General features: G+C 37.3%; 1 protein-coding gene across 4 annotated transcripts in view; it reads left to right on the top strand.

Annotated features, from left to right (window-relative positions):
• The first annotated feature begins 13,570 nt into the window (after nt 1–13,570).
• The window catches only part of LOC116177027, a 33,917-nt gene continuing 24,470 nt past the window's right edge, over nt 13,571–23,017 (top strand). For 2 of the 4 annotated variants that reach the window (XM_031495882.1, XM_031495880.1), the window contains exon 1: nt 13,571–13,695. Coding sequence is in view for 1 of the 4 variants with exons in the window: in XM_031495883.1 (XP_031351743.1) it covers nt 13,671–13,695 (25 nt within the window). In the remaining 3 variants the exon portion in view is untranslated. The remainder of the gene's footprint in view (nt 13,696–23,017) is intronic. The other 2 variants (XM_031495884.1, XM_031495883.1) reach the window with 2 other exon arrangements.

Here is a 23,017-nt window from a genome sequence, read left to right as displayed (position 1 = left end):
GATTCAATTATTAATTACTTGATCTTAAAACAAGTTTCCACAAATAAATTGGCGTTCCGAACACAAATTCGAACGTATAGGCCAAATACAATCAAAACATAAAAAGACAACGCTTATATTAATGTACAGTAGTACAGTAGATGCCATCCGGAGAAGTGAGCTCGTTCTCGGATCCATAAACCTGCAAACAAAAGCAAACTCCCAAGCCGCAGAGCTTGAAATGCAATAAACTGAACAATGCCTCAAGGTCAAGTAAATTAAATGCAAATGGCGTACTCAAGATACGCCTGAAGAGACCTAATTATACCCTCCTTATATTAAAAGTTATGGGTAAATCCGTCTATGGATGGCGGCAAATTAAATTTCATGGGTTCTTCACTAACCCCTCAGGTGTTTTTCTACAAAGTGCACTCTATTAACGAAAAAGAATAACAAATGTGGGCAATCGATAACCAACGCGCGTTAGATTGCGTGGTTAAAATCCTAACGAAAGGTGAAGTTATCTTTTCCAAGGTTACGACTGTTACGAGGATCTTTCAATAAGTAAACATTGGCTGCTTTGGAATGAAGAAAATACACCCTTATGACTAACAAAGTTGAACCCATTTACATGGATATTCTTGGTGAACCAAATTAATCTTAAATCTAAAAGGTAACCAAATCTTTGTTAAATGAATTTTTACTTGTTAATTTCACAGACTACAGGACAACTTTAATTAGTCAATTTACATTAGTTGTCACTCGCGGAACGCAACAGAAAAGAATTCACAAAAGTTAAAGGTGTACTGGAGCACACCAGCTCGGTGCCCAAAATCGACATAAAATCACATATGCGGAGATAACCGAAGTCAAGCAAATGAAGCAAATGCTAATTTATTTCCGTCGTTTACCTTTGCGATTGAGTGGCCACGTGCCTCTGTGTACTTTAGGACCATCTACCACTGGTGTTTCCTATGTTAATTTAAAGCAAGCACTGAAACTGCAAAGCCGTCCAGGTTTACGCCGTTTTCAGGTTGATAAGAGACCTTTATGAGTTTGACTGGACTACCGATATTAGAAATATCAATTCGGCCAATTGAGTAAGTGGTAGTGTGTTGTAGTAAACGTTATCGAAATCAGTGGTGTGAGGTGTCCCTGGATGCGCTCTAATTTTTCCAGATGTTTGTAAGTGGTCCCTAATTTTTATGTTGATCAGAAACCGAGAAATAAATTAAAGAAATTTTAATTTTTGGATGTAGATAACCGAATAGGCTGTGTCAGTTGGGAAACCGTCTATCCCTTCATAACATAGCCGAATTGTATGAAAGGCAATACAGTTATGGGGGGGGGGGGTATTCTTTCGTTTTTCTGCATTCATTCGCTTCTCCGTAGATATCGGTACCGAATGCGATTATTTACGTTACCGCTTAGGGAAATTGCTGTGCGCTTTAATTTTGTTTTAGAATTCACCAATAGCCGGCATCGCTTGCCATTTAAAAATTCCTGGAGCAGCCGTTTGCACCGTTTGAGATTGCCCAAGGCTTTCGAGACCGATCCGCTAAACCGCTGCTACCTCCGACCTTGACCAGGGACAAGGCGCTTGGCCTTGGTGGCGCTCGAGTCCGTTCCGCCGACAGACACCCAGGACTGCCGTTACTTTCGTCCGCGTCCGTGCGCTGGAAACAGACCAAGTCGATGGTTTATGAAAAACAGGAAAACAGGACGTCTGCAAAGCGCGTATATGAAAAATTTCAATCTGATATTCGCGCATTTATTTTTACTGCATTTGTATAATGTTTCTGTTCAGAAAAGGTAGACTGCCTAAATGAAAGCTAATTATTAAATGCGTACAGTACAGTATTCTCATGGATCACAACACGTACAGTTTTTATAGCATTTAGATTCGCTGAGCGCACGTAAATGAAACATTTTTCATTTTCCCCTTAATTCGCAGAAAGGCCACATTACAAATGTACTAAACAGTAAATCCGAGTAACGATTGTAGTAAACAAAGCAATGAAAGCAAAGAAGAGGATATTTGATTACATCGTAAATTAATTACAACCATTCCTTGTTTTTATTCAATTAAAAATTGCAACCCTCAATGGAAGTACGGTTTTGTTACCACTGATTACATTTCATTACAAACCGAGACGAGGTTTGTTCTGTAATATTCGGTATTAATACATTTTAAAATCATCGCAAAAATTTTACTGTTGATCATTATTGTTGCTTTACGAGGAAACGATACTCAAACGTACGACGACATTTCCGTAATTACGCAGTGTATACCATTTGGAAGAACACGTTTTATTGCTTTTTAAATTAAATTCGCGTTTTTTGCACTCGTACGGAAAATTCTGACACGATCGTTTGTGACTACAGAGATACTGAGGCTGAGTTGTAAATGTCCGTAATAAAACTCCAATGCTATTTCCCACAACATTGACACTAACCGTTTGCGAGTAAACAATCATGGCTTGTATTTCTTGTAAAGGATTTCACCGGGACAACTACGGCCGAAAGGTGTCAAGGTGTCCCACGATGCCATTCTGGGATATTTGAGCAAGTTTTTGCGTCACCGGCATGCATTCTGTCTTCATTATATCGTTTAATGTAAACACAGATTAAAAAAACAAGTAAATAATGGTCATTAGATATAGGAAGTAGTTATTATCTCTGGGCCTTAATGAGTGGAGAGTAATTCCATACCATTATAAAAATGTATGTAGTCTTCGGGGAATCCACGCCATTCGTTTGTAATATTTGTTGTTTCCATTTGTTGCCTGTAATTACATGTCACAAATTTGACTAACGTTTTATAACTTTTTTATTATACCTGAAACACTCAAATGCGTGCGAAAAAGGGCCTTTAAAACACACGTGCTTTAAAGTTGCTAAGTAACGATACTTCAAGTATGACTTTTGAAACTGTCATCTGGATGAAATAAAAAATCCTCTTAAGTCGCTTTCTGTAAATGCAGAACATTTCTTTGGCTTTTGTACCTATCCTTTGGTTGAAGCTTTCACAAACGCGCGTAATTTAGGGTATACTTCCAAATCTGTTCCACTTTTGAATCGCAATATTGCTTTAAAGTTTTGAATGAATGCACCAAAATATAGAAGATTTAAATACCTTTGACATTTCCTTCATATATGCCAGCATTATGGATGCATTTAAGGCTGTATTCGTAAGTAACTTCCTATTCATCAATGGAAACAACTTTTCATATTCTTTATAAATAGGCTTTACTGGAGTTGGATTTTACACCTACCAACGTTTGTTTAGATTTTACAACAATCGATTTAATGGACGGTGTATTATCTTTTTCAACGGAAATCGTTTAATTCACAAAGACGATGATTTTTATAAGCAAACGTCAAGTGACATTTCCATGGCAATCGTGAAATTACGAACACCCAGCCTACTTAATTAGACATGTATTCGAGTATAACGTCAATATGACTTCATTGTATTTCCTATTTTTAAATTATACTGCAGGTATAATAAAAAATACTATAAGATACACGTGTATAATTGGTCTTTAAAGCACTTGCAACGTTAAAGGCACTCCGCTTTGCGTCGTGCCCTTAAACTCGTTGCGCGTGCTTTAAAGACTTGATTATACACTTGTATCTTAATATACTTTTCTGTTTGCCAGGACAGTTTTGCTAATTTCAGTTTCCTTAACATCATATTTTAGTGGGAGTATATAATATAATATATTTTCTTGTTCCCTATCCTTTCCTTGCCACAGATGTAAATATCCAGGCTGATTTCCGCAGTGCGTTTTAGTTAAAATCCTCATTAATTTCTTATTTACTAGTACGCATTCCCTTTTATATCTGTCAAGTACGGATGGTTTTTGAGCAAATTGATACATTCTGCCTTACGTTGGGCGCCAAATGGTCACGAGGGTTACAATGGTTACACCTAAATACTGAATGGACGACAAATTGTAATGGGTGTTACAGTGATGCTAGCAATCTTGAGGAATGGTTTGAGTTATACTTGCAAATGAACTTCATATCCCGCAAGCAGCAAATTAAAATTTATTTATAAGTATATAATGAATTATATAATATACAAGGTTTTGGAATGTATTTTCATTATTTACACTGAGACGAATTTCCCCGGAAGCGCACGCACTAGCGGCGGCTTCGATTCTCCTTTACACAAAAATAAATATACAGTATAATTACAAAAGTGAAATTTCACAAATGTAAGAAATAGGAAAATCCAACGGTAATTTTGAAATAAAAAACTGAAGACGTTGACGGCGGCGATAGTCGGCGGAAACCGACGAAACGACGGCAGGAAACGGCGGAACCGGAGTACTTCGGGCGCGACCAGAAGTTTTCGGTCTCTCTTGCTCTTGGACAAGTTGCGGCAGGCGATTGTACCTAATTAGCAGGTAAGTCGAATGGAGAACGGCGGTCCCAATTCTAAATGGCAAGGCGGTGGGCGGCTACTGGTGAATGCTAAAACAAACCTACAGTGCACAGCAATTTCCGTAAGCGGGAACAGTAAATAATCGGATTTGGTAGCGATTTCTACTAGAAAAAAATTGCAGGAAAGCGAGACCTCTCTTACAATTATTAAAACGTTAAGTAGCAACTAGCTTAACTTGCAACTAACGGATCGGTGGAGATTTTCATTTTTTATACTGCTTAACTGGCAAGGCAAAAACTATAACTACGGTACTGTAAACTTAATGTAAAAATTTACGGAAAATATCCAAATTTAATATGGTACTTACAAAACGTACTTTGTAAAGATGCAAAAAGCAAAAGATTTAAATAAGTTAAACACCGAAAGCAAAAAGATTCAAATTTACGTTTTGGTAAACCACCAAATCCCCTCTAAATGAAGCGTCTACCTTAGATAAAGTCCGGATATGCCATGGAGAAAACATAGAAAATTGCAAGTCAGCCAGCGTAATGAGCTATTTAATAGAAAACCGAATTTATTATGATACCTTTAACATGTCTCACTCACGGCCATTTAAATACTCCGGATTCCCATAAGTTCGTGTTCGTGTCTTATGAAGCTGCACGAATGGATAATGGTCCGAAATATCTACGCAGAATGGCTTACGTTCCGCCAAGATTAAGAGCTTTCCATACTGGGTCTATACGGCTCCAGCCTTCCTTATGTCAAGGTGAGTATTTGTTGATAATACTATTCTATAACTACTTCCGAGGTAAAAGTTCATCGGATTCGGTGCGGCTTGGATCACGTAATGCACGCGCAGAATATGTTATTTCGTGCGAATTTTGTAGTATGCGCGATGGTAAAATGAAATTAATTTGCCATCGCTCAAGTTTACGATAGAAAACCGCTCATCCATGGCTTAATACGAAACAAATCACAGACTCGAGTACGGTGTCACTTATTTCCCAATGCGAATGAAACTTATTTCCTTATAACAAACCTAGTTTTCTTTGTTTCTTCGTCGTGGGTCCGAATGATATTAGGAACCTGGTCTATCGAATTGTTCACACAAAGTTTATACCGCCCCGATTGAAATTACAATCTTGTATTAATGCAACAAATGAGGGACATCGCGAACTTTCAGGAAGCTCGCCTTCCTGAAAGTTCGCGATTATATTGTTAAAACGTTTTCACATTTAATTCACCCCTGTGTTCCCCTGACTTTTACTAGTAATAAGTTATAGTTTCTGCCGCAATCAAAATTTCTAGCGAAATACCTGTACTCTACAAAGATCGCTCCTCGACTGCTCTTTTAGTTTGCGACGAACTTTCTGCTGAGGTCCCCTCAAAACGGTTACTCAAACTCAAAGTGTAAAATTAGTTGAATCAAAAGATAAAGTTTAATTAGCAGAATAAATTAATGAGATTGATTAAATAATCTTCTTTTAGTTCTTTAGTCAGAATGGTACACGACACGGCACACGAACTCGTACCAACTGCTTCAAAATTAAAACTTCTTTTAATTAATTGCTCGGCGATGAAAATCTAGGATCCAACTCGAACATCAACATAAATAAGTGCGCTTCAAATGACAATAAGCACACTTTAATCACGCTCTCAAGAATTTTGGTCAAAAAATAAAATAGCTACTCGTATTTAGCGGATCTAAGAGCGGTGTACTCCTTAGATGACTGAGGTAATGGTATATTCCAGTAAGCGGATTTTATGTCGATGCTGCTCAAATATGTGGCGTCCCTCAGTTGGTCCAATATCGAATTTATGTATGGCAGGGGGTACGCATCTTTCTTACTGCAAGCGTTCAACCCGTTCAACCGTCTAAAGTCGACACAGAAACGTTATGTGTTGTCCTTATTTGGGACTAGGCATATTGGGCTAGACCATGGACTAGACTTACGGCGCACACTGTATACAAAAAAAGGACTTATTACTGACTTAAATACTTATACAATTAAGAATAGTTTCTAATTCTTTTTCTCGCCGAAGTATTATAGGTGAACAACGAATACTGGTCAAATTCAGTACTTTTAAACAAAAAATATGGCGCCTGCAGCAGTGTTCAATTGGCTCAAATCTCTTCACGCAATTCTAAATCGACGCTAAACGTGCAAAACGTGGTAAATAATAAATAATAAAAAGCGGGACATCGCCATTCTTAAATCATAAGCGTCAATAATCCGCACTTCAATACCTTCTTTTAAAGCGTACGAATGAGATGAGAGATGAACAAAAGAAAAGTACCCAACTTTACTCGCTCGTAAAATGGAAGAGCGGCCATAAAATAGAAATTCGATAATATTTGAACACTTTATGTGAAAGAAATCGAGTAAATTTCGTATCAACACTACGATCAACTTTAAAACGTATTACCGGGTCAGCTATTTTTACACAGCAATATCCCACGTCCCAAATTTCATATCTGAAAACATTATTAAGCTAGGAATCATTATTGTTATAATTGTTTTCTGTCGTGCACTGCGTCAACGCTCTTTTGTTAATCGAGATAATGTAATATTTAAACATTCATTCGGAAAGTAAATAAGAATGTTGACATTTGGGGGAAAACTATGAATTTGATCGGGACGTTTGATATGGCTTTTACTACCATCCGCAGTAAAACAAGAAATTTGAATGCGACACAGCCAATCGATACTCGGAGAGTGCATATATCTTAAAAGATCCTTAGAATTCCCAGAACATCATGTCAGAAGTAATAAAGTACCAGAACACATTAAGGATTCGAGCGGTATAGTGCACTAAACATAAAACTGATCAACGGAAAACTAACGCAAAATAAAACATTTTCGGTGAAAAAGGTGTGAGTGACGGCGCATGTATCATTAATATCTCTCTACGGGACGGCACACTTACATATCTAACAGTTAATTTCCTCGGAAACAACTCTATTTGCACAGGAGGTTGTCTATGTTATTTGAAACATGAAAGATCCGGACCAAGGAGAATTTAATACGCAATTTCTAAATCTTTTTAATTATCACGTGTGCTGTTAAACTAAGTTGAACTGATGCACTCACAGTAAAGGTCAACGCGCACTTCTCGTGGCACAGTGCGGCGTGTGGCAAAGCGCTTTTTTCGTTCACGATTTCATGAAATCGTGAACGAATTGAGCGTTTGCCTATTCAATCAATATATCATCAATTTATGACGAACTAAGTTACTACTACTAAGTTGGATATGGTTAAAAGCACATGGATCGACCAAACTTCTGGGCGTGGCTTCTCGTTGATTGTTTCTTCGATGTGGAAGTGAAGTTTGCTTCCCAGTTAGGTTGCACAGACCGGTCACAGAACCGGCGGATAGCTATTGACGTTTTCCAACTTAGTACACTTAAATATACGTGTTTGCATAGGAAATATTGATTTCCAAAAATCTATCCTCAGGATTAAATTGAAATAATTAACATGAGAAAATGTGGAGACGAAATTACGGGTAAAAATAAAAATATATTTTGCGTTAATTTCCCTCTTCCTTATTTCCCCCGCCTCCTCCCTTGCGCTCTAATTCGATAGAAATGCCGCAATTACATTTAATCGAACGATTAGGATACATTTCTGCATACAAACGTGTAATAATGTAGTGAGATATTTTGGGTCTTTTCTGGTGATTTTGGGGTGAAATAAATAGGTGACGTAAGCTCGGTTTCCCACCTCGCCCAAATATCTCCCCGCTCCAGGATGAGACATCAGCTTGGTTTGCGGGAATACGTCCAGCCATTCTCCAAAGTTTCATCGCAATTGGATGAATGGTTGAGGCAAGCATAAGAGACATACTCGTACATACATACTGTTATGTGAACAACGTCGTATAGACGATATTTCGGTCTAAACACTAAATAATGACGGGTCATCCTGTATATGAATAATAATTGAATTTATTAAGTAAATTTGGGGAATTATTTACGGAATAAGCACATAATTCGTTCGTTTCATTTGAATTTGTATCTCAGTGTTGTTTTTCTTTTTAGACATTTTGTAAGTGCGTAATTTGTTTTAAATTTTATTGCTTTTGTAAATTATTCAATTTAGACAATGTGCCAGAAGTAAGGTCGTTTGCGATATGGAGTTTTTTTATCAGGCGAAATTTAATGAACACACGTGTTCTGGTGCTGATAAGGATATGTGTATTTTACGCATAATTGCGCGTTTGATTTTGGATGAGTAGGGACGTTTGGCACATTCCGCCGTGATTGGCGAGTTATTTTAAATTTGTAAAAAAAGAGATTCTATTTGATGGTGGAAGTGGTGTTTCCTTAAATACTGGAGACAACGAGTGAGTGAGGCGAATGTGACTGCTACTGTCGGTCTCATGGAAATTGAAAAGCGTGTCTATTTGGTTACGAAAGTTTTTTTTACGGGCAGTCTCTATTTGTTTTGTTGAAGACGCAGTCAGATTTATAATAAAGTGGTGTAAGAAGTTTAACGTGTGTTGTCCGTTAAGGAAAAAGTTTCGTCGAGGTGAAGAAGCAAGCAGTTGTAGTACAGTTAGGCCTTTTGTTAATGTTCTCTTCATATTAAAAGGTAAAAGTTTTCAACCGTCCTAACAGCTATCGAAAATTCTTATTCATCACGCCAGCTTTCTTTGTCATGAAGTTCAGTGTTATCAAGAACAATTTAGAGTCCAGAAGCTGTCAGCGTTTGTGAGTCAGTTAAAATGCACCTGAATATAGGTAAACCTTGTCCGACCAGATTGTTTGGGTTATTAAGAAAAAACTGTACGTAATTTAAGGTTTTTATTTTATTTGTCGCCCGCGTGCGTACGGGGTAATATGCCCAAACAAGATTTGTAAGCTTTTCTTTCTTTCTGCGATTTTGTTTGAATTTTTTCTTATGTGCTTCGGAATAAATTTCTCTCATTTTCAATCAATTAATTGTGGGTTTATTGGATTGCGTTATGCGACCCGGGTAGAGTTTTTCATGTCAATATTTTTCTATTGGTGCCCAAGAATTATTTCCTGTGTTAATCAAAAGTTGTGTAATAAATTGTTTGGAATTTTTGAGGCTACTGAGTGTCCCAAATTGTTAATTTAACCTCAACATTGAAATTTCTTCTAACCTAACAGATGCCGGAGATGTACGAGGAGTGATTAAAGTTTCAACTATGAGTATGTTTTGTTTTGAGCTAGCTGGGCAGGTGTTTTGTGAGTAGTGTAAATTTTTACATTTTTAATTCAATTAATCAATTGTACATGAAAAGATGGAGGCAAAAAGATGGTGTTAATTACGAATTATACAAATATGGTATTACAACATAGGCAACCTTAGTTGCATCAGCTAAGAAGGATCAGACGGGTCGGTTGGCGAGACACCGTTCACGCGGGGGCGGTCAAAGGCCGGATGTGATGGAGGTCAAATAAAGTAACCCTCCATGTGCGTTTTATTCAACCGGTGGTTTATGCTCAGCGTCTGAAGTTAGGACTCATACCGACTAATTGGCTGAAATTAGACAATTATTTACGAAGGTGAAGAGGTACACTCAGGAACACAAGAACGGACGCTTATTTTAAGTACCTCGACAAAGGGGGTGTATCATGTGGCTTTCCTTAAAATGGAACGTTATAGTGCCCTTAAGGTTTCCAAATAAGGCCGGCTAGGATTAACCTGGCATACACACTTAAAGAATTCTTCCGATCGATTCAAACAACTCCGCATTAAGGGGCCAGTTGAATCTTTCAGTAACCGCGGAGGATGGTGAGAAATGTGTTTGGGTCAGGTCGAACAACGAAAACTAAAAGATTAATGCAGCACTGTAACATGAAATCCGCAGGTAGACTAAGGAGTAGCACACCAGTGTATACGACAAAATTATAGATGACCTCTTGAGAAATAAACAATACAAAAATTACGGTTATCTGCACTGCAATTTGGCGCGTAGCTTGTATTTTTTTATTTTTTCGGACTATTTCAATACTGTTTTCACGTGTAAGAATTATTTGAACAACGACTTATGAGCCAAAACTGTAGAAAGTGCTTTATGGTTTTTTCGCCCTACGGCAAAGTAAAAAATCCAATATGCCAATGACTAAATTATGGCACTGAACCCATCCCATTGTTAAGTATACTTTGGTTAGTTTGAATACCTACTTATAAATACACTGGATCCACTTCGAAAACAAGGACTTGAGTGTAGAAATTGCTCCTCGAAAATACTTGGCAATCTATAACAGTTTGTTTCGTTCCCTATGTTTCTTCCGTATGTATGGTTGGTTGCCTGTTAGAATACAGTACAGATTCAGTATTTAAATTTTAAAAACCAGTATTGTCCTTGTCCTTGTGATAAAATTCCTTTACCTTTTATCTTCTTTTCCGGTCACTTTTTGATTTGACAATCGTCTGTCCTGCATGGGTTTTATCAATACGCTTGAAAATTTGCATCCCTTAATTATTTAAGGATCTCCGAGTTTATTGGTGTTATATTTCAACTTTACTATCCATTGGAAACGTCTTGGTAGCTCTGTGGTAGTATTTTTGGATTTTCGCTTTGCGGTTCTGTAACCACATGGGGGTTGGCGTCTACTTTTAGCTCGATTACCACCTTAAGAGGTATGTTCTATTGCTTTTTACCTTCTCTTATATATGTTCCTTACAGCTTTTTGTGTGGATTGTTGGTACGTCCAATGACGACATCCCGTACCTAAAAGTTAGGTGTATTTACGTCACGTTAGTCGTGAACGTACCCTCTTCCGTGTGTTTTCTCTCTCTCTACGACTGATATCTTGCCGACCAACGATACCTGGATCACCGGTTACATTCCGAGTCGACGTGCTATCCTGCCACTGTCCGTTTAGTGTAACGGAGTAACCACTACAACCAGCAAAGGAAGTAGATGTCCGGTAGCCAGTCCTTACCTCCAGCTTGATCGTCCTCACGGGCAAGGTCAAACCGCCTCTGTGTGTGCATGATACTATAATAATCATTTCATTTCCTGTGCCACATTTGTTATGCACTTTACAACCGCGGAAATGTTCATAAAAATGTTACTGTGTAAATCTCTCTTAATATTCATTGGCGACAAGCGACAACAAAATTTAAATTTGTCACCCGATGACGTAATGCGCAAACAAGTTCTAAATTCGTTCGCCAGTTGAGCATATCTGATTATTATAGTATCATGCTGTGTGTGTGTCCTAGTGTTGTCCTACAATCTTAATTATAATGAGGTTACGTTCCTCTATTTATTTATAAAACAGTACTTACATTTGACCTATAATTTTGTGTACCCAACGATTCTTTCATTTATGTTATTATTGTAAATCTTTCCGGTTAACATAACCACTACTAGCACTGTCACTTTTTGTCGCTATATGTAAACAATACATCTGTCATACCTTGACACCCAACAAGTAAAAGTGTAAGGAGTACACCAAGGAGCACCCCAAAATTTCCTTGTTGTAGAATACCCGCTGTCAGGGGTGTTTTAGGGTACCCGTGTAAAGAAAAGGCCTTTTTATTTACCGCCAGGTCCCTGTGCGTCATTTACCTTTTTTTTGGTTTATTTATGAAATTGGTTTATATATACAGGGTGATTCCTATAGTACCTGCCACCGTTTGGGAGCGTATAGGGGGTGCCTAGGGGAGTATTTTGATATAGGACACTTGGGGTCGGAAATCTAAAATAAGGGCGCCAGAACCAAATTTTTCTTCTGGAATTTCACGCCTGTATGTAGGCAACCCAACCGACCGACGTTTCGCGCGGAGCGATGCAGAGCGAGTTAGCGCGAGGAAGCGACATGGGAGGAAAGGAGGGAAAACGACAGTCAAAAGCAATAACGTTTACAAGTGTTCAACGTGGCCACCGTTGTTCTCAATGCACTTCCTACATCTAGCCAACTATTATTATACTATTGCCATAGTTTTATTCACTTGATACGCGTCGTTGCAGACGGGATTTCGTGGGTTTAAACAAAATTCTAATCAAGTGTCAGCCACACATCGCCGCCTGAGATCGCTCCGTGTGCACCGCCGGCCGGTTGGGTTGCCTACCTACAGGCGCGAAATTCCAGAAGGTAAATTTGGCTCTGGCACCCTTATTTTAAATTTCCGACCCCAAGTGTCCTATATCAAAATACTCCCCTACGCACCACCTACACGCTCCCAAACGGTGGCAGGTACTATAGGAATCACCCTGTATATTCAACATCACTTGGTTGCGACCCAAACAAAATTTCGCTGTACCGTCGTTCATTTCCCTAACCTTCTTCCTTCCTCTTTGCACTTAATTTTAATTTTAATGGCCGGATTATTCCATTTGTGAATACTACGATTTATTTATGAATTATTAAAATTTACCCAAACGTAACTGTGGTACATTTATGGTCGTATTTACTTGTTTTGTTGCCTATCCTTCTGTATTCTCTTTCAGGATTTTCTGTGTTTAGTCCCTTTCCTTCCTTTTCCTTTAAAACACAGTGGCGCTTCTTGTCAATCTACCCCCGCGAATCCCTGAGCTGAGTGACCCTCGCCTCCAGAGTAGAGCTAGACCGGAGCAATACCGGTCCTGGTTTGCGCCAAAACCAAACCGTTATAAATCTTTGGACAACCAATTTTGGTGTCACGGAGGACTAACAAACGGATTTACTTGATTTTAGTTACGTAGTCGTCTAGATCCCAAAATTACAGTAATCACGTCATTTTAATAGGTACGCTTGCAAACACCAGTGTGTTTTAAAGCTTATTAAAGTACTCGACGGAGAGTTTCTAAACCCCCTCTTTACACGTAAATTAATTAATCCTTTGAGATTCACCTTTCTACAAACACCGGTCTCCCACTAAAAATAATCGCCTATAAAGATGCAAGAGGTGTACCAAGTTTCTGTTTAGCTCTACTTCAAGATATTCGTTTACTATAATTCAGTAACAAACAATCAATCGACTCAGTCCTCACAGCGCCCCTTTACATTTATCGGCAAGATATGCCAGAAACTTTCATTTTAACAATTTTACTTCGCAAAACTCAGCCTTCATAATTAATTTTGAATAAATGAGACGTTTTTTACACCAAAAGTTACTCTTCTCGCTTATTTAATTAATTTAGTTAGGGTATCTCGAAACTCAAATGTAGCGGAATAAAAACTAAAGGAATACGTTCTAATCAGATTGTAACTATATTTGTTTTCTTGCAGGTCACATCCTGGGGGTGTTAAGACGAAAAACTCAGCACGAAAAGAGTCCAGCCGACGGGCAGGACCTCTTCACCGAATCAACTCTTGCTGCCCCCGGACATGTGCACGCCGGTATACCGCTCATGTAAATCTTGCACATATTGTATTATACACGTAGGACTGCGTAGGCTTTTTCTAAAGTAGGCTTGCTAAGAGTGTGGGAAGTTTGCAAGAGAAATTCATTTGCAAAGAAATCCTATCACTCAAACCGTAAAACCTTTGGTATTATAATAGCGTCTTTTATATACTTTATCTTTCGTTTAACGAGACGCAATAAAACTAAAGCTTTAGCAGACGGATAGTAAATATTTCATACTTAAACCACGATAAAAAAATTGCTACTTTCCTATTAATTTGTTTCAAATTGGATTTATAGGAGTCCGATTTCACATTTACCATACAGATTTGTGAAGTCTAAATAATGAAACTCGGTAGTTAATCACATTATGAGGGATTTTAGGGCGCATTTCCAAATGAATTGTAAAGAACATGATTACGACGGTGCCGTGATTTGTATAAATCGTGAGGAGAGTTATATCATAATACACCACGTGAAAGTGCGGTTTATACGGACTAAATTAAAAAATTGATGGATTAGCTACGGTACGACAGTGATCAATGAACTCGTTCCGAAAGGATTTCCATAATTTTGTGGCAGCGAATTCTTAACGAATACGACTTGGAATTTTCGCGAATTTGCCGTTAGGATTTCTTGTTCCAATTACTCAGCGCAAGAGATTTTAGTGGTATATATTCGACGACGCAAATTGACGACCTCAAGTGAAAGTAAATTGAATAACGTTAAAGTGATAAATAACAACTATACATTTCATTAAGGTTTCTGTGGCGAAATTTAGACATCGGTAAATCTCCGAACGGATCTTTTTCAAGACAAGCGTGATTTTCAATTACTTTGTTCCTATTTCAATTTAAGGGCTGCAAGTGATGATACCAAACGGTGGTTTCAAAATGTTCTTATTGTTTAATTTTGTGAAATTGCTCTCATTGCGGGGTTTTTATTAAATGACCCCTTTAGAACAGATGGTTGCTAGTAATTTTGTTTTATTATTAACGTTTATAGCTGCCAACCTATTTGGAAGTTTTGTGAACTGCAATGAATTGCAATAATGTCAGTACGTAAATTATGAAAACGACGTAAAGAAATTTAAATTCGAATAATTGAATAAAGAATGAAGATGGTATACCATTTTTTGATAAATGTGTTCACCGTACTTGGTCGCCTAAAAGTCTAAATGACAAAAATAACCATATAAAACGAGATCCCTTGTAACGGTTATTTTTAAGAAAGTCAAACACGCTCCAATGAATTAATGAAAAGAGAGGGAAAAAAACAACTTTCCCTACCACAGGTCCAGCTAAATCAAGGGGGTTCAAAAGGGTACTGTAAAATTGTGAGGAGCGACCTAACCTTACAATAAAACCATCCTCATACAAATAATACCGATTAATTGACCAATTGCACCTTGTATGGGTTCGACTCTTCATTTGTAAAGACTGAAATCTGTCTGGATCAATGAAATTGAATATTTAATTTTCCAACCAATCTGGTCCCCGATTCTCTTCGAGCTAATCACGTGGGTTTTTCATTGACCTTCCTCAGTTGGTTCATCAATCGTCACTAGCAATTCTTGTGCAATTCTAAATCTTCTTATTTGCTACGCTATCCTTCGGCTCATTTTTTCGGTACACTGGCTGTCCCCAAAGGCTTCCTCTTCTATTATTTGGTTTCCATAATCTCTTTCGCTTCCATCGCCATTAAATTAATAAAGAATAGAGAAACTCTCTTTCCATCACAACTAATAAATGAAAATTGGCAAATACTTAACTATTTTTTCGCATCGTTTTGCGAAACTCTTTTAGTAGCCCTCCTATTATCGTATGGTTTATCGAAGCACACGTCTTGAAAATGTTCTTCCTTTGCAGGAGTATTAAATAACCACATTTGTTAAACCAATCAATTGTTTACAAGAGTGGAAAAATTGCGTCATTTTTTGGAGGTAGTGCATGCGGGGTCTTTTTTTATGCCTACTACAAAATTTCATTGCGACACATAACTGCAAATGAAGAAAAAAGCTGCTAACTGCGACTAGAATATGATTAAGCACATCACCTGTGTAATTGTGTATTATCAAATTATTGCGTGTCGAAAACACTAACATCTGCTTAACTCTCCGATCACACGTGCTTATCTTGAAATTTAATTAGCTTTGGCAGCGATAACAAATTTATTATAGCAACCGCCAGATTTAACATTAACAAAACATTATTTACAAATATCTCTTATCTTTCTATATGAACAATAAAATAAAATTAAAATACAAACTACGCGATTATTTAAGAAAAATATTTATCCTAAACTTTAAGCACATGCTTCCGCACGGTATGAAAAATTCTACTAGTGAATTCCACACTTATGTAGATGTTCCGTGTTCGTTAGTAGATATCCCATTGCTGTAATTACTGGGAGTAACTTTCCGTATAGTCTGCCGAATTCGCTGTATATAAAAAGATTACTAACGTGCCTATGAGAAAAGGGTCTCCTCATATTATGAGAAACCAACCACCAGTAAACGGTAAACTATTGAAATATAACCAATGACAGCGCTAAACTATAAATAATTCCTTTGCATTCAGTAGTCCGTTTTAAATGTAATTGGTTAGTAAACCACTCTTGCCTGTGAAATTCCTGACAAAAAGAAAATATCGGTTTTTGTTTCCATGCCCTTTTGGAAAATATATTTGTTGCCCGTGTAATGCGGTGGAAGTCCCAGATGGTTTTCCGCCCGCTCTCTTTGCCTTTGAATGTCTGTTCTACTTTATCAACCGTTGTATTCCTTTTGATATTTGTAAGTTGTGGTGGGCACGTATGCAATAGGAAAACACCTGTTTCGAGGAAAAGCCAAACGGATAAACTATTCCAATTACTGCGATCCTCCTTTTTCCTATTTATAGCACCTCTCCTCACATCTTTTCCGTCAATTTAGTAATGATACGTAGATGACAGCTGACGACCATCCTCAGTATGTTTACCATTTCAACAGTTCGCCACATGTTGCTGAGTTGAGGAGTGAAAAAATCAAATAGGTGTCGAAATAATCGCGTAGCTAGTATTTCGGTATTCGTGCCAATTGCGCAAGTTTCAGTTAAAAAAGGAGAAGTAATCGAGTCGAGGTGAAAATGCACGTGAAACGATTTCGAATAAATAACAAGGTTATAACATCTCTTCGGGGAAGAATTTTGATAATAGTGTTTTTGAAAAATTGTAAAAGAGAAAACACGTAGAACTTATTAGTTGTCGCTGCGTGTCCACAAACCCTCCGCATAAACGGCCAGATAGCTCAGGGTTAAGCTAGAAAATACAAGCTTGAGATCTATTACAGTGGTAGTTCGTTCTGGATAAAATGCTCTTCATCATTCGTTGAACTTACCAATGGTTGAGCACCACTCAACTTTTAATTTAACTCCCCCCATACGAAATTGAGAAGATACGATGGGAGTATTAGCAGTACAAATCAATTTAGGTACCAAAATTAGGTAATACTGGTTTATAATCGAATATTAAATTCAAAATGCTCTAAATTAGGAATTAGGTTACTCACGGACTTATTAACTTGACTTTACAATTAAAATTTCCCAATTGACCAAACCTCCAATCAAGAATGATCGATTAAATTGATTACTGAATCTAAAAACAAGTTCCTACAAATAGATTGATACTCCGGGCAACAATTCGTACGTATAGGGCCTACTACAAGTAAAACGTTAAGGCAACGCTTACTTTGCATAAAATTAAACGGTCACGCCAAGAAGTGAGCTCAGTCCTCGGATCCCAAAACCTGCAAACAAAAGAAAAGCCACAGTGCTCGGTACTTAATTAATTGACCAACGCCTGAAGGACCTTGCTTTACTCGTACTAAGTTTCTATCACAGGTACGGTACTTAATCGGCCAACCGCTTCAGAAGGAAGTGGCGGACTCCAATTAATAGCATTCACGTATCTAACCCGATCATAACTTAACCGAGTACTGAACAAATTAATTGAATGTGATAGCATAATAGTTAATACTAATACGCTAAAAGTTACGGAAGTTGTCTCTTTGTTGAGGATCGATTCTTGCTATCAAATCTCGTTCATGACCCGGTGACCCAATTCCAGAAAATGGCCGCTTTTTGTCAGCAGGTCAATGGTGTTGGCACTCGCAATGGTGAGTTTTATCCAAGGTTATTGAAATTTGTATGCCGAACAAGGATTGTACGTAAAACGTCTCCAAAACTGAAACCGAAGCTGGTCAATTAAAACTAGATTTTGAACTAACACTTGAACCCCTGCAATTAATATCCTAAAAGAAAATCAAAGGTAACCTCTCTTTCTTTATAAACTGAACTGCATCTACATACCTTTTAAATAACATTGCTAATAATATGAAGCAACAATCGATGGAAAATTGTCGTATACCAGATTACAGCTTAAAGAATAGTACGCTTCAATTAAATGAAATTCAAATGAGATTTCAAGCATATTTTGGATGCCTCTAGTTTCTCACCTTGCTCGATTTATGACTTTGGAACAGGGTTTATATTTCAGAGTTAAGTTTTATTACTCGTAAATTTTAACTCTTTACCGAAAAGTTAAATTTTTCTTCCACGGTTAGCTAATTTTTACCCGCTACCGACGTTCCGTTCACTCGCAATGCGCGTTTGAAGTTTTGACTCTACCATCAGCAAGATCTTGTCGAGGGCAACCACATTCCCTTTGTCGATACCCGCTTCCGACGTCTCGTTCACCCACAATTCGCATTCTTCTCATAACTCGGGCTTCTATTGGCGGCACGAGAAAGAGAGACCCCGAGCTTTAAGAAACTTTAAACCGCGTGCCAAAATTCGCAGCGGAAGATACCTTTTGTGCGCCAGTAGTCGACTACCCCTCGAAAACGCGCGCCTTGCAAAACGTGGTTAATTTCGTACCTAGGAAAAAACAAAATTTTAAAACAATAGGACCAACACTGTAGAAGAAGATAGAAAAAATCTGAAAAATTTCTAAGTTGAGGAGGACGCCCAGATGCCGCCGATACCATGTAGCCCGGTCCCTAAAGATGTTAATTACACGTACATGTACACCACTCGTCTTTCTATATAAACGTTCTTCCACTGGCCCTCATTTGCCCCCAGCCAGCCAACCAGCCGGTCAAAGTGAGATTAAAAGCTACCTTTTTACAAATAAATGTGCAAAAATGCGCTAAAAATGGCGCTAAATTTTGTCAAAATCGATATTTATGTACCAAGATCGTTGGGAAACAGACCAAGAGCATTATCTCAATGACTAAAACATGAATTTGATGCATTTTTGTCAACTATAAAATATAAGACTAAAATAAATTATCGTTAAAAGTGATTGTAATACTGCGGATCCTTCGATATTTCGTTCTATTATTGGAGAAGTATTGGGCAAGTTTTCACCGTGCCTCAAATACCTACCTAAAAAAGTCTACCAGCTCTCGGACTAAAATTAATTGGACTTTATGACACAGAACTGTCAAAAATTGTCTAGCAACGATTGCTTTAATCATCAAACATTTATTATTCACAACAATAATATATACAATCACGTTACTTCTGGAAATTAAAAGTGCAATTTCTTGGATTAGAAATTGTAACATCACAAAAACCAACATCTAAACTTCCCTTCACTCGTTTGTGGAATGTTTATCGCAGCTCCTCCGCAGTAGTTCTGAGCAATTTTGGTTTTGCTCTGCAGAGAATTTGCTTCGGCTACCTTGTCTGACCGTCATCCACGTTAATTGCTTCAATGTTCGTTTATCACTATCAATTTCGAGATATCATCGTTTTCCTTAATTTTTAGCACCTTTTTTTGCTTGGAATAGGTGCACTAAAGTCACGAGGGTTTATAAACTTGAGGCCAGAACAAATTAAGCAGAATAATTTAATAAATATTTGATATTAAAATACAATTTCTTTCCATTTGTGACAAGTACGCCATTACGAGGGTCTCATCACAAATTTCTGTCTACATTTTTTAGCACACCGTCACTCGAAAAACTTGCTGTATTCTTTTTGGATAATAAGCCCCCCAGGAATGATCATGAAATTAATTAAAATGGATAGAGGACACCTTAAGCCCTTAGTAACGCGTTTTGAATAAAAAAATTTGCGGAAGAAGGCCTAAATTTCCACAATCTTAATTAAAAGGTCACTTCACTTCCTGGAAATCTGGTGTTATTATTATTACTTATATTTCGTCATTCTTAAGTACGCGAAACTAAAAAATGTTATGTGACTGCTTTCTTTATTATTATTTATTTATTACATAGATGACAAGTAATTTTTGTAGGAGGTTATGTTAACTTCTTGGTCTACTAAATTGAGATATGCTGGGTTTAACGTGTATATTGACCGTTTATGTAATAAAAATTGTATACCAGGTATAATATACAATACAATTTTAGGTATTTTAGGTAAACAGTTCCAGCATCCACAGCAACATAAAAAACGTCAAATATGTAGAGCTGCACACCACTAATATTTGGGTAGCGACAAATTCCTGCAAGAACTACTAATCCCTTTTAACTCCGTGCTAAAATAGAATAAAACTCTGTATGTACTACGGGCATAATCGATATCGGCCCTCGAGAAATTAAAAGCTTTAAACATTCCCTCGTGCCATAATATTTTGATTATGCTCTTAATACATAAATAACTATTAATAAGGAGCTCAATAAGTAAATGCATCGGATTGTCACTGAATTGTTAGCTGAAGCGAATTTTCACATTCGTTACTACATTCCCGCTCAGCTCGATGATTGGGTCTGATTCGGAGACGTGTTTCTACTCTCCAGTGAATTGTTAAGGAAAGCATTGCTGCTTAGAGATTTGAAAGGTTTGGCTTTTGCTTTTAGCGTAACCCTTTGTTTGGAAATGATTTACTTTTATGCTCGATTTCATACACAATGTATACTTTCGTTAAATTAGAATGTGTGCTTTGTGCTATTATTCCTATTCAGTTCCGGTATGACTGATTGCAAATTGTCCTTTAGTCTCTCTATCACCATGCCTAATGAATGACAACTGGATTTTGCCGTATGAACAGTTCTGATAGGTATCTAATCCCCGTGTGATTCCTTGATGTTGTGTACAAGCAAGCAAACTTTACCGATCATTGAACTAAAACGTGAGTGAGATAACTATAACTCCAACATTACTGTAACTGAATTGCAATATTTTAAGACCATTCTGTACGAATCACTGAAGTTTATTCCCATTGGATTAACTGTTCTGACACGTTAGCTGATTTTGAACAATAACGCCGGTTTATTTCAATGTATATAAGCTGTTTCTTAACTTAAATTTATATGAATATATTTACAACGTTTCGTCCACCGTGGGCAGATGGCATCTATTCTTTACGTTTTCATTACGACATTAATCTTGGCTACTGTTCAATTAATGTTGTATAGATCCGTGGCAAAGGACAGTTTAACGTGATGGCGACAGTTATTCATCAAGTTGGGTTAAATCAGCCATGAAAACGGTTGGTCCTATACATACGAAATTCTAGGCGATTACTTAGATCAATAATGAAATCCACGCGAGAGTTATAAATTATGATTGGCTCTCCGCTTCAGTATATAGTGATATATTATGAGTGGAAAGTAAAAAAGAAACAATTTCCCACATCGATAATTTTTATCTCCAAAGTGCATTTCCTGCACAGTAACGTTTGCAGTAAATCTAGTAAGGGTTAAAATACAACCTGCAATTACGTGCTTATGACAAAGCAAACACTATTACTCCCCTTTAATTACATATAAACTTCATTGCCGTTTTAAGTGCCTTATACTTGAAGAGCACCGGACATTTAAAACTGTTATTGGCAATAACGTTTGGATGTGACGTAAAAATTGAATTTGACCTAAAAAGGTTAGTTGGAGTAAACTTTTATAGAACTCCAAATCACAACTTCAAGAACAAATCTGAAAAAAACAAGTCCTGTCGTCGTTAAATCGAGGCAATTGCTTACGCCGGATGGTCATCTGGAAACGTTTACCTTCATTCAAAATTTTACTGACAGCTCGGTAGTAAAGTGTGCATTCGGCCGAGATTGCATTATTTTATGGAATTCAATAAAATGCAGTAGAACGAAGTGAACTAAATTAAATTTCATAGTAAAATTGTACCTTACGATTCTCGTTGCTCATCACAAAAAATGAATTGCTATACGATTTTACTGAGATCTATGGAACTAGAAGTGGCACTTTTAAATGAGAGATGAGATTAGGTGCGGTATGATATGAAAATTGATACAAAGGAGCTCGAAAAGATGTTTCTTTTTAAATTAACAATATATCTTGATAACGCAAAATTGGAGAACAAAGGTGGCAGAAGAATTTGTGAATTGTATAATCACCTATACAGGGTGTTACATATAGGTATGTAAAAAAAATTTAGTGGTAGGAGGGATCGAAACAAGCGCTTTTTCCAAATAAACCTAGTGGCCATCGTGTTTCATTTGAGAGCCACCCTCATGAAAGTCGTGAACTTTACATTTCTTCTTTAATTTATTTTTCAGCAAACCATAAAGTTAGAAAGACTGGTGGCACGTCTTCGAATAGGTTTTGGAGTATGCCCTTTCCGATTTTACAAAAAAATTTCAGAATTCCTACCACGAAAAAGCGAACCGCTGAACGGGGTTGCGAAAAAAATTCTGATTTCGATGCAACTTGGTATCCCAGGGTTTTGAACATGAAAATCACCAATCTGAAACTAGTTTTTGCAAAATTCGAAAAAACAATTTTACTGCAATTTTTGGCCGGGCAACGAAAATTGAGAGCATTCCACGACATTTCTTATGTGCAATTACAGGGTGGTGAAATAAGAATGCGAGGTACTGTATCTGAGAACCTATCCATCGTAGAGCCTTGCGGTAAAAAAAGTTATTACTAAAACGACCACGAGAAAAACCTGGAAAATATTGTTAAGTCTCTGAAGTGGCCGCTAGGAGGCGTAACTGCAATCTGGGATCTAAAAAAGTGATGTTTCTGTGAATTCCGCTATATTAACCTAACAAAAAAATGCCCGGCTTAGAAGTCTGCGATAATCTGAACCTTTTTTGTTTAACAAATTTTGCTGTATCTCTAAAAATGAGTGGTGGGGGGTATTCAAAGGTTTCCGTAAAGAACACCCTGTATCTTCGAAACGGCTAAGCCGATTTAAACAAACTCGGGTAAGTTCAAAAGAGCTATTCTTCAGCTACAAATATTATAACATTTAATAATAAGTGTAATAAATTTTATTAGTTTCACATATCGCCGATTGGGGGCTTTTTTCAACAATCCGACAGAAATGGTTAATTTTCTCAAAAAAATGCGTTG

The sequence above is a fragment of the Photinus pyralis genome, unplaced genomic scaffold (genome assembly GCF_008802855.1).
Source record: "Photinus pyralis isolate 1611_PpyrPB1 unplaced genomic scaffold, Ppyr1.3 Ppyr1.4_LG7, whole genome shotgun sequence".
NCBI classification, from domain to species: domain Eukaryota; kingdom Metazoa; phylum Arthropoda; class Insecta; order Coleoptera; family Lampyridae; genus Photinus; species Photinus pyralis.
This window is presented reverse-complemented; position numbering and strand designations above follow the sequence as displayed.